The following is a 12,879-nucleotide window of genomic DNA, read 5'->3' as shown; positions in this document are numbered from 1 at the left end:
TCTTCTCATATTAATCCAACCTAATGTTTAACCGAGAAAAATCCAAACTTTGACATCATTTAACTTTTACTAAACCGGTCCCATAGTTTACCTGATTTCACAAGTTTCCCAACAAGTGACCATGTGAGATCTATTTCTTTTCTATTTTTTTGGTTCCTTTTTTCCATTGTTGATTAATCTTCATCTTCCCAAGTCAATAACTTTCTTCAAATTAAAAACTAACCCCAAATTTTATCCAAAAAAATTCTAAGCAAACGACCCAATTACAAGAATACATGATACAAGCATCTTCAGACCAACGATAATTTGTAGCAATTGGTTAAATCGACAACCAAATTCCCCTAATTTTATCAAAAATCTCACCCAATAATTCTACACTCCTAATTGTTCTTTTTTAGCGATAAAGCCAAAGTACCAAACACAAAACCTCCGTCAGTTTTCCCCTCTTTTTCAATTTTTTTCATCATTTTCAATTTTTTCATTCATTAAATTAGCTGCCCTCAATCTTCGCATCTTTATTATTTTCATGATTATTAATCTGTATTTCACCGCTTTCCGCTTTATTTTCCTCCAACACCATTGATTACCACCAATTAAAATCCAAATCAAAATTAAATTAGGTTAAATCCTAAATTGAACCTAACGATGAGATGTAAATCGAAAGTGTCACCAAATCGTGTTGATCGGAAAGTATGAAATTGGGGGAAAAGGGAAGGAACATATGAATATGTGAGGGGTGCGAAGGGTATAAAGAGTTATGGGTGGTTTGGTGTCAGTGGTGATGGAGCTCGTTGGTGGTGGGATCCTAGAGAGGAGGTTGGGTCATGGAGTCTGGGTGGGATACTGGGATTAGAGAAAAGGTTTGTGATGGAGCACCTTTAATAATAACAATTATATATATATTTTTTAATTTAAAAACATAGAGTAATAACCTGGTTAATAGGTAACAGGTCATCTAGTCTAATTTGAGAAGGCTATAGTTAAAGATAGGTTTATTATGAGTTAAAATGTTGTTCAGATTATTATGAGAATGAGAGCCTTAGTTTGGATTATTCATGTGAAATAACCCAATATAAATTAATATAGGGTCAGTACTATGTTATTATAAAGCGCATTCAATATCCTACCAATGAGTAAACGAAAAATGTTGTATGAGTATATGACTTATATTGAAAATCATGGAAAAAAACGGATGAATGGAAGGGCAGAAATTTAAAAGCATAGTCACGGAATGTGTAAGCAAAAGCGTCTGAAAAATCAAGGTCTAAATTTTTTCAGCTTAACTGACGGTTTAAACAGTTATGGTAACTATCCATGATGCACTACTTGCAGTTTATAAGTTAGTGGGCAATATTTGAGTCAGGGAATGCGTAAGAAAAAAATGTCGGGAAAATCAATGTAGGTCATTGTAGATATTTCCAGTTTACGATACCTGCCATAAGTTTATAACAAGTTATGAAAATATTATTGTAGCATCGTCACGAAATTTTTAGGCAAAAACTTCCGGAAAATCAAAGACAATTTTTTTCAGCAAAAGTGACGGTTTAAACAGTTATGGTAAACTATTCATGTTGCATTACTAGCAGTTTCAAAATTAGTGGGCAGTAGTTGAGTCAAATAAACAAAGTAGTTTGGTAGGTTAGTGGGCAAGAGTTGAGTCAACTAAACAAAGTATTCATGCATATAACACATTTTAGTTGACCAGTTTTTTAAGATCAATTTCAAAGATAAGCAACTAGAAACTGTCAAATTTTGCACATATTTTGCATCATCTTGAGAAGCATCAAAACAAAGGAGGGTTGAACATGGAAAAGAGGAATTCAAGTACAAGTAAAAAAAAAAAGGAGACGTCAGCAAGGAATGAACAATGAAAACAGTAAGTTTCTTAATTTATTTCTATACATTAAAAACTGTTACATTGGTTATTGCTTACTTAACTTTTTCTATCTTTCACGAACAATATGCATGCTTCGAATGTTATTGTCGAATGAGCCTGCATTTTAGTAACATATTTTCATTAGTATTAGTTGATAACTTAAAAGGAAACTTTTTTAAAGAAACAATGATTGAATAACATAAGAAATGTTAGTAAATTATCTTCCCAAAAGGGGAAATATGAAATTGAAATGTAAATTACAAAAGAGAATCAGTAAACGTACTTAACTTTTCACATGTCGATAAATGATCTGCAATATATGTTCTGCAAACAAGTGTAGAACAATTAGTATGATTTGTATATTATACAACAAATCTGACAACTGTGAAATCAATATGAGTTCAGAAATGTAACATATTGAAACATGAAACCGGTGTGTGAAAGAAAACAGTTGGGTTGGTTGGGTTGGGATAGGTCAGTCACAGTTGGGTTGGGTTAGGTCAGTCTAGGTTGGGTTGGGTTAGGTCAGTCTAGGTTGGGTTGGGTTAGGTTTGGTCAGTCTAGGTTGGGTTGGGATAGGTCAGTATAGGTTGGGTTGGGTTGGGTTAGCTCAGTCTAGGTTGGGTTGGGTTGGGTTAGGTCAGTCTAGGTTGGGTTGGGTTAGGTTGGGTTAGGTCAGTCCAGGTTGGGTTAGGTTAGGTTGGGTTAGGTCAGTCCAGGTTAGGTTAGTCCAGGTTGGGTTGGGTTAGGTCAGTCCAGGTTGGGTTGGGTTGGGTTAGGTCAGTCTAGGTTGGATTGGGTTGGGTTGGGTTAGGTCAGTCTAGGTTGGATTGAGTTGGGTTGGGTTAGGTCAGTCCAGGTTGGGTTGGGTTGGGTTGGGTCAGTCCAGGTTGGGTTGGGTTGGGTCAGTCCAGGTTGAGTTGTTATTGGGTCAGTCCAGGTTGAGTTGTTATTGGGTCAGTCCAGGTTGAGTTATAATTGGGTCAGTCCAGGTTCAATTGTAATTGGGTCAGTCCAGGTTGTGTTGTAATTGGGTCAGTCCAGGTTGTGTTGTAATTGGGTCGGGTTGGAACCCGTTTGTGGTTGGGTCGGGTTAGAACCCGTTTGTGGTTGGGTCGGGTTGGAACCCGTGTGTGGTTGGGTCGGGTTGGAACCCGTTTGTGGTTGGGTCGGGTTGGAACCCGTTTGTGGTTGGGTCGGGTTGAAACCCGTTTGGGTTTGGTTAGGGTTAAAACCCGTTTGGGGTAAGGTCGGGTTCAAACCCGTTTGGGGTTGGGTAGGGTTAAAACCAGTGTGGGGTTGGGTCGGGTTGAAACCCGTGTTAGGTTGGGTCGTGTTAAAACCCGTGGTGTGTTTGGTGGGGTTAAAACCCGTGTTGGTTAGGTCGGGTAATCACATTTTGGGTTGGGTAGAACCCAAGTTTAGGTAAGGTTCTACCCAGACGACTAAAACAGGGGACATTAAGGAAATTTAATTAATCAACTTAGGGTTTTTATTTGTCATAACACCAAAAACGCAGCAATCATCAATGAAAACAGATCCTATCGTCATATTTTCAGATTTTTGGGCAACATTTTTAATAACACTGATAAATATTGAAGACTAACATAACTAAATTAAAAAAACAATTTTAAAACAGATTCAATTGTGGACAAGGCCCTCGGGAACTGCGTCCGCGGGATCCACACTAGGCATAATCGACTCGAGGTTCTTTCGAATCGAATTAAGACAAACTAGAGTCGCCACCAAGTTTTTTGGGAACTTGGAACCGTTCAAGTCAACTTTACACCTTTCGTCGAAAAGCATAAAGCCAATCGACTTACGAGTGATTAAAGATAAAGACTTGTACCCTATATCACTCGATTTGAATGACTCTCGTAATCCAATGGTATTTAGACGGATCCACAAACCATAGATCTTGAGTAAGGGGTGAGGGTACGTGTTAGGAAGCCCATAAGGACACCTAACCCCGCCCGTCAATAACGGCCTCTACTAAGTCAAGTATCGGATTTCAAACAAGGTCGTAGCTACTGCGATATATGATATGCAAACATCGTTTTAAAACCCTAACATGTGAAGTTTCTATGTCGATTTAGATGCAACTAAACTAACTTTGTCAAAGTTGTAATTTAGCATGTGGGTTGATTGATCTAACAACATACAAAACAAAGCAAACAAGGCTTAGGGGGAATGGGGGAGCCGTTGGGATCTACCCTATTACAACCCAGGCATTTCATGCCGACACAACGAGAAATTAGAGATACAACTCGATCTAAATACAATTGCTATATACGACACCATACGCGACACATGGCCATTCGGCCTAGGAAAACGTGCACAAAGGGGTGGCCCACGGTTTACATAACTCACGGCCTTGGGTCACTCCTCGTAATGCGTGCTTTCGCTTAATCTTATCGAATTAGACATTGGGTCACACACCAAAGCATGCATTAGCATAAATCGGGCCATGTTGCTTTAAACAGCATGCGATTTACTACGCTCTTACATGAATTGGAGCACAACTATCTAACCAAATAAGACTAAGGTTTTTATAAATCGATTGACTCAACCCAAAAGAAAACTAATTACAAGTGAATTACAAGAGACGACTCGATAAGCAGAAGGTAATTACAAAATACAAAACAACGATGAATAAACGATATAAAGATGAAGCAAGAATTGCAAAAGGCACGGCCAAGCACACGGCCCCAGACACGGCCACCCTAGTTCCTAGGTCAGGTTCGTTAGTTAGATCAAAAGATTGTGAAACGAGTTGGAAAACGAGTTAGAAAACAGGTTAGAAAGCGACGTTAATCGATTGAGAAGATATCGTGCGAATGCATTCTACACGGCCTAATAAAGGGTCTAATTAGGTCAAACTCGCTAATTAAGTTAACTCGTCGAGTTTTAATAAGAAGGTGCTAATCACGCACTCTTATACTAGCGAGAAATTAGGTGAAAAGAGAGATGCATTCAATTAGGTTATAGAATTGTTGGTCGATTTTAATGCTTGTGTCGAAGCACCCTAACATGTCTAATTAGGTTATTTAATCGATCTAAAGTCGTCTAAATGAATCATATGTTAACAAACAGGGGTCGAACTAACATGCAACGGGTCCTAGGGTAGGTCGAATTGAACGAAACAAGCGAGGGGTCAAAAGCGAGGAACAAAGTTAGAATTCGTTTATTTAATGCCCTACCTTGAACACGAGGATATGTAAATGAGAAGGGGGATACGACCGACCGATGTGGCGGATTTCTTTCCCGACTCAAGTCAATGCGGGTGTTCATGGTGGTACTTTAACTCGTACTCAAACTAACTAGTTTCATAGTTAACGAAATAAAACGATAAACAAAACGATAAACAAAGTAAAAACGAACTATAAAAAAAACAAACATAAAAAGAACGAAATAAAAGGGAGAAGAGGAGGATTTGATGCACCCTCAACCTACATGTATAGTTGACACCGTCTTGGGTCGTAATCGATCGTAGATTTTATCTCGAGAGGCCGTCGTCGACGAAGGAACAAAGCAACAACACGTTTTTTTGGTAAATCTGGACAACGACTTTCAAACTGCAATTTCTCACTCGTTTCACGGTGAAAATTAGATTTAAAAGATGTTTTGAAAACTAGAAAGAGAGTAGAACAAATATATTAAAGCAAACCACGCTCGTTCTGAGTTATTGGTCACGAAAAACGAGCACAAACAGAACTGGACAGACAGGAAAAGCCGCGAAAACAGAGTGTATGACACTCTGTTTTTCGAGGGGATTCGTGTACTCTCAAGGTCAATTTGGCTCGTGAATCTTTGTCTAAGATGTAGATAGATGTTATATGGTTAATTAGGAGCAAGAAACTTGAGTTTTAATGGAGATTTGAAGGGGGAACGAATGGTATTTCGAGAGAGACACAAACTGTTTCTCAGTTTGAATGTCTCGTATTTGTCGAGGGTTTTGAGAGGCAATTAGGGTTTGTTTCTGGAGTTTAATGCTTGTGAGTGATGGTAGTATGTATGGATAACTTAGAGGCCTGAATGTATGGTGGAGAGGAGGTATTTATAGGGAGTTAAAGTAGGGTTTAAGAGAGCAACAAGCAGTCGGGCTCGGTTTGCATAGCTGCTGTCCATCAGCTATTTCGTGGGGTTTTTAGGGTTTGTATGGGGGGTTTGCTTGGTGGTTAAGCTAAGGTAATATGGGTAGGATACTAGGGTATGGTTTAGGGTTAATGGGCACGGGTTTATTTGGTGTTTGGAGCGGGTTTTGGACTCGGGTTTGAGCACGCAAAACAGGGGAGGAGGCCGTGTTATTTGCGGGCTGTTTATGGAGTGTTTGGGACGGGAATTGGATGGGTTAAACAAAGGGTTTGGGGTAGGCTTCAGCTAAGAATCGAACACGGGTTATGGGAGAGGAGGTTGGGCCGAAAGTGCGTCGAAAATCGAGCCCAAATCAAGTAGAAAACGAGCTCAAAATCGCGTATAAAATCGTTGTAAAAATCGAGTTCTTCAAATACGGTTTATAAACGATATAAATTGATTTTTCAAATCAAATAACTAAAGAATGATTTTTCAAATCAAATATATATTTTATTTTCAATAAAATAAATTTAAGAAAATAAATCCAAATTAAAACAATAAAATGAATTCACTTTAAAAAAACATTTAATTTAAATATCATTTAAATTAATAAAATAATTCGTCGACAACGCTCATTCTACATCGTAAAACGAGCCCAAATAATGACAATGACAACTAAAGAATACGTGTGTCCTATCATCATCGGGTGTTTGTCGGGTTCTCTATAAATTCCAATATCGACGGATACGGGTATCTACATCAATACATTCTAAATCCGTCACAGATCGACTATATTACGAAAAAAAATGCAATAAATATGAAGAAAAATTGATTTTAAGTTGTTAATAGCATGTATATCAAATAAACACTTAGATCTAATTAAAAATCATTGTATTTTAGCAAGAAGTGAAAATGATCTTAAAAAAAAATTATTTGTCGATTTTCTAATTAGCATCAACTCAAATATGTCATAAAATTTATAAATCTGACATTATAAACAACCATTTTAATTATATGTCGATTTTCTAATTACCATCAACTCAAATATGTCATAAAATTGATAGATCTAACAATAAAAACAACGATTTTAGTTTAAAAAAGTCGAAAAAAATTTCAATTTTACTTATTAAGCGGCGGAAATAACATTAAAGAATATAGTAAAATTAAACTTACCATTAATACATCTTCAATAAACGGTCCTAAGAACAAGACTCTCTTCACCATGTTAAAGAATGACCGTGTGCATGCGGGAAAAACAGATCGGACAATGAATGGTTAGTAATCGGAATTAGGGTGCACAAGGGACGAGATGAGAGTGTCTAAGTTTTAGTGAGAGATCTAATTTAGTAATGAAGATGTTTGTGTGTGCAATATGAAGGTAGACTGAGTAAAAGAGACGAAAAGGATGAGCTGCATACTACTTTAGTTTTAGGTTTTTAGTGAGAGAGTGAAGCAGAGAGAGAGAGGGAGATAAAGACGGAGGCGTGTAATGGATATGAGACGGAATTCTAGGGTTTTCTTGTGGGGGAGGGGGTATATATAGGTGGGGTAATTATTAGGGTTTTCGTCATTTGGGCTGGACGGGAAATGTAAAAAGGTTGAGCCCAAATTCGCATTTCTATAACCCCATGTTTGCTATTGTTTGTTTTTTAATTTTTGTTCGGGAATTGGGCTGGACGGGAAATGTAGAAAGTTTTGGACCCAAATTAGTATAAGATAGGTTAGTATTAGGGTATTTTTCTTACTTGGGTTGGACGGGAATGAAAGAACTCGTGAGCCCAAATTTGGGTTTTCGAGATATTGACTGCAAATTGGGTCGTTGTCAGCCCATTTGTGATATCGTTTGGCCTTTTAATTTTGTTCGAGATGAGTTTACATACAGTCCACGTTGTTTACAGTTTCAAAATGTACAATAAAATATAACGTTTGACATAATTTGTCTTTGTCGTTATGTTTTACCAATATAGGTGTTCGAATATCAGAAAGAAACTTGATGATTACGGACAATACGCCACAATCAATGTCAAATCCTCGAGTACCGCTATCTGACATTAGCAACGGTACTTCTTTATTTTTAATTGTTAATATTTTACTACATATATTCAATTTTTTACATTTTTATTTTAATCATGTTTCATTTGTTCTTTTTAGAAAATTATAATAACTCATTACAAATTGTGAAAATTTCAGTTTCTCATACCCCGTGTAACCGAAGCAGCAGAAGAACTACAACTGAACAGATAGCGATAACAACCCCGCCAAGTAATGTTTTTAATGATCCTCCTCTATCATATTCCAACTCTGTTATTATAACGCCTAATAAGTTAAGGGCAAGAACGGCAAGAGAAAAAAGACAGTCGCGATTCTCTAAGAAACGTGGTGGTAGCGTTCATAGTGACGTTTCTCAAAAAACGGTCAATTTTACACGAGCAACCTCCAACGTGACAGGTATATATATCTATATTTAATTTTTTACATTTAACATGTATTAACGTTTGTGAATGTCTTAATTTTAATTAAAAACGTTGTGTAGAACTTATATGTAGTCCGACCGATGTTGTTGAGCGCTTAGTGAGAGATCTATGTGCTGAATATGGTGAAACTTTCAATGAAGTCATTCCGTCTGTAAACCGAATTGAACAAACACCCGGTAGTTGTTTTTTTAATGCATCCTATTCACATGGCGAATCCTCGAGAAGTCAGCAAAATACTTCCGTGCCGTTAAATAATGATGGTTAGTTCATTCATGACTTTTTATTTTTTAATTTTAATTGCAACATGGTTTCGTTATTGTAGTCTAATTTTTATGTCTCAATTTATGAATTTTGTTTTGAAAACTGTTTAGCATGGGAAGGATATTGGGACTATGGTGATGCAGAATATGAGTGCGAGAAATGTCACGCGTTGATGTGGTTTGAGGAGAGAAAAGATAAAAGACGTGGTACAAGACGTCCTAAGTTCTCACTTTGTTGTTCTGATGGAAAAGTTGAACTCGCATTTCTACAACAAACTTTGAACTTATAAAGTCGTTGTTGACCGGTCAGCATCGATTTAGCAATCATTATAGAGAAAACATTAGAGCTTATAACTCGATGTTCTCATTCACTTCTATGGGCGGTAAAATCGATCATTCCATCAATCAAGGTAAAGGCCGTATACCTTTAGGATGGGAGGTCAAAATTGACATCGGATAGGGACTTTGGTACCGACCGGTGATGCAAGCCCAAAGTTCTGTCAACTTTACATATATGACAGGGAAGAGGAAGTTCAAAATCGAAAAAATGCAATTAGGTAAATATATTTTCTTTCCGTAAATTTTTTTTTTTTGTATAATAATATTTTTCGTAGGCAATAATTTTATTTTTAATTGTAGTCCAGGAGATCCATCAAGGTTCAATGACGAGTTAATACGATTGTTGGAAAATATGATTGACGCGCACAATACAATTGCAAAGACATTTAGGAAGGTTAGGGATAGACTGACTGAAAATATAGACAGTGAAGTGAGTATCAAACTGATTTCAAGGAGATCAAGTGATGGAAGAACTTACAATCTTCCAACAGTTTTAGAGGTAGCGGCTTTAATTGAGGGTGATATTGGTCCACATATGGAGAAGCGAGATATTATTGTGAGAAGTTCGTGCGGTGGTTTACAATGGGATATCCGAGTTGCACCCTTATACACCCCCTTACAATATCCTTTGTTAATTCCATCCGGAGAAGATGGGTATAGGCCGGGTATCCTACATAGTGCTTCTTCTATTGGTGTTAGCACGAGTGACCAACCACGTGAAGAAACAACGTGTAGGGAGTGGTTTGCTTATCATCTTATAGAGAGACCACCAGATGTTGAATTTCCAACGATCTTATTATCTGGTAAGACATTCCACCAATTTTTAGTTGATTGTTATATGCTGGTCGAATCGCATAGGCTCAATTTCATTCGTTTTAACCAAGATCGACTTCGAGTTGATAATTATAAGAACCTCTCAAATGCTGTTGGAAGAGGAGATGTTGAGCCATCTTCGGCGGGTACTCGGTTTATCGTGCCTTATTCTTTCCCCGGAGGTGACAATTGGAAAAAAACAAATTTCCTCGATACCATGACTATTTGTAAGTGGTTTGGTTATCCAGATTTATTCATCACTTTCACCTGTAATCCAAAGTGGCCGGAAATAGTACGATTTGTTTCTAAAAGAGGCTTGCGACCCGAGGATCGTCCAGATATTGTCTGTCGCGTCTTTAAAATGAAGCTCGATGAGTTGATTAGGGACTTAAAGGATCGACATATTTTTGGAAGAGCGCGAGGAGGTACTACCAATTGCTAATCTTTTAATTTAATATATCGTTTGCTTTTTTAGCATTACTGTAGAAAAATCTAATGACATTTATGAACGTGTTTTTTGCAGTCGTGTATACTATTGAATTTCAAAAATGTGGACTACCTCATGCCCATATAGTATTGTTCCTACATCGGGAGGACAAATTTCCTACAGCCGCAGATGTCGACAAAATCATTTTCGCGGAGATTCCTGATCCGACTACAGATCCCGTCTTACATAGTGTTGTTTGCGAGTATATGCTTTATGGACTGTGTGGTAAAGCAAAGCCCTCATGTCCGTGCATGGTCGGGGGCAAGTGCTCAAAATATTACCCAAAGCCGTGCACCGAGAGAACAACGGTTGACGGTGATGGGTACCCTATATACAAGAGAAGCAAGAAAGGAGTTACGGTGATTAAAGATGATGTGCCCCTGGGAAATGATTTTGTCATTCCATATAACTCTCAGTTGTTGTTGAAATATCGGGCTCATATCAATGTCGAATGGTGTAATCAATCTAGATCCATAAAGTACCTATTTAAGTACATTAACAAGGGCTCTGATCGAGTTACCATGCAGTCGTCTTATACACGACGTAATGAGGAGGACCCTGGTCGATTTGATGAGATTAAGAGGTTTTACGATTGTCGATATCTCTCTGCATGTGAAGCCGCTTGGAGAATTTTTGGGTTTGATATCCACTACAGAACTCCTGTTGTTGAAAGGCTACAATACCATCTTCCGGATGAGCAACCTATTGTCTTCCACGATGATGATTGGGTTGATGAGGTCGTAGAAAAGACTTCGCTCGGAGTGTCACAATTTCTTAATTGGATGGGATGTAATAATTCGACAGTAGAAGAGATGCAGGTTGCTAAAGAATTATTGTACTGTGAATTTCCAACCAAATTTGTTTGGAAAAAGAAACTTCGTCAATGGAGCCTTAGGAAAAAAGGATTTACAATTGGTAGGTTGGTTCACGTTCCCCAAATGTGGTGAATTGTATTTCATGAGAGTAATGTTGAATCACGTTAAGGGACCAAAATGTTTTGAGGATATTAGGACTGTGAATCAGTTTGTTCATCTGACATTTAGAGAAGCATGTTATGCATTGGGATTAATTGGTGATGATCGAGAGTATATTGCAGCTATCAACGAAGCAGCTGATTGGGGGTCTGGCTTCTACTTGAGAAATTTGTTCGCGACGTTATTATTTTGTGGCACTTTGTCTATGCCGAGCAGAGTCTGGGACGAAACTTGGCAACTGCTATCGGACGACATCCTTCATAGGCAACGCACTATTCTTAACAATCAAGGTGTGTCTTCATTTAATAGTAAACATTTACCGCTATTTTAATTAGAACAACTTTAAAACAATTCTTCATATTTCGCATTCTTACCTTCATCTATTCTATGAATTGATTGCTGCAGTATATAAAATCACATAGATAATATTGCAACTTTTTTAACCAAAGATTTACAGCTTACCGATGAAGAGTTGCAAAATTATGCACTTATTGATATTGAAAATTCTCTTCAAATAAATGGTAGTTCACTTCGTCGATTTGAGGGAATGCCGTTCCCAGACATGTCTGCAACGACACATCATCGAAATAGTTTAGTCATGGATGCGTTGTCGTACGATAGACAATCCTTGAATGAAGAACATGAGATTCAGTTATCTTCAATGACTGACGAGCAGAGGTTGGTGTATAATGAAGTGATGGAAGCTGCTTTAAATAACAAAGGAGGGGTGTTCTTCGTTTATGGATATGGTGGAACTGGGAAAACTTTCTTTTGGAGAGCTTTGTGTGCCTGTTTCAGGAGTAAGGGCGATATTGTTGTGGCTGTTGTGTCAAGTGGAATTGCAGCAACATTGATACCAGGTGGTGTAACGGCTCATTCCAGGTTTGGAATTTCCATTAATGTAACGGAGGATTCCATATGCTCCCGAATTAAGCCCGGCAGTGATTTAGCTGAACTTTTGATACGTGCTAAACTCATAATATGGGATGAAGAACCGATGACTCATAGGCATTGCTTTGAGGCCCTTGATAAAAGTTTAAAAGATGTTATGCGTGTTTTGGACGTGGGAAATGCTGAAGTGCCGTTTGGTGGGAAAGTTGTGGTATTCGGGGGTGATTTTAGACAGACATTACCGGTTGTTTCAAAAGGAAGTAGAGTAGATGTTGTGGCTGCATCCCTGTGTTCATCGTATTTATGATCTTTCTGCAAGGTATATATATTTCTTTCTTTAAATATCAATATTACCGTTTTATGTGAGTCTTAGTTAAATTATTTTTGTCGTACTGTATTTATATAATTTAAAACGTATACCACTTATAGGTACTTAGATTGACCAAAAATATGCGATTGCAAGTTGGTAGTTCAACTGACAATGTTGAGGAGTTACGAAAATTCTTCGAATGGCTCTTGGAGATTGGAGATGGTATAGCAGGCGGTGAAAATGATGGCGAAGTTGATCTAGAATTACCAGCCGACTTACTAATTTAGGATGTGACGAATCCTATTAAGACATTAGTAGATGTCACTTATCCGGATCTGCTAGCACAATTGTGGAATCCGGAATATCTCCAACAAAGGGCAA

General features: G+C 37.7%; 2 protein-coding genes across 2 annotated transcripts in view; one reads left to right on the top strand and one right to left on the bottom strand.

Annotated features, from left to right (window-relative positions):
* Positions 1–12,879, bottom strand: part of LOC141596504 (nuclear transport factor 2-like) — a 167,293-nt gene that overhangs the window by 29,661 nt on the left and 124,753 nt on the right. The window lies entirely within an intron of this gene.
* LOC141594762 (uncharacterized) lies at positions 11,290–12,785 on the top strand. Its single transcript, XM_074414754.1, has 3 exons — positions 11,290–11,587; positions 11,720–12,399; positions 12,618–12,785. Exons 1-3 carry the CDS (start codon positions 11,290–11,292, stop codon positions 12,783–12,785), a joined length of 1,146 nt encoding a protein of 381 aa, XP_074270855.1.

This window comes from Silene latifolia, chromosome 8, assembly GCF_048544455.1.
Source record: "Silene latifolia isolate original U9 population chromosome 8, ASM4854445v1, whole genome shotgun sequence".
Taxonomy (NCBI): domain Eukaryota; kingdom Viridiplantae; phylum Streptophyta; class Magnoliopsida; order Caryophyllales; family Caryophyllaceae; genus Silene; species Silene latifolia.
The sequence above is the reverse complement of the archived record's forward strand: the minus strand, read 5'-3'. Positions and strand labels throughout refer to the sequence as shown.

What these genes read in the sequence shown, in the direction of transcription:
- LOC141594762 (XM_074414754.1), top strand. Translation starts at nt 11,290, where the DNA reads ATGTTGAATCACGTTAAGGGACCAAAATGTTTTGAGGATATTAGGACT. An exon ending in CACTATTCTTAACAATCAAG is followed by an intron (nt 11,588 to 11,719) that starts GTGTGTCTTCAT and finishes AAAATCACATAG; the next exon opens with ATAATATTGCAACTTTTTTA. An exon ending in CGTTTGGTGGGAAAGTTGTG is followed by an intron (nt 12,400 to 12,617) that starts GTATTCGGGGGT and finishes TACCACTTATAG; the next exon opens with GTACTTAGATTGACCAAAAA.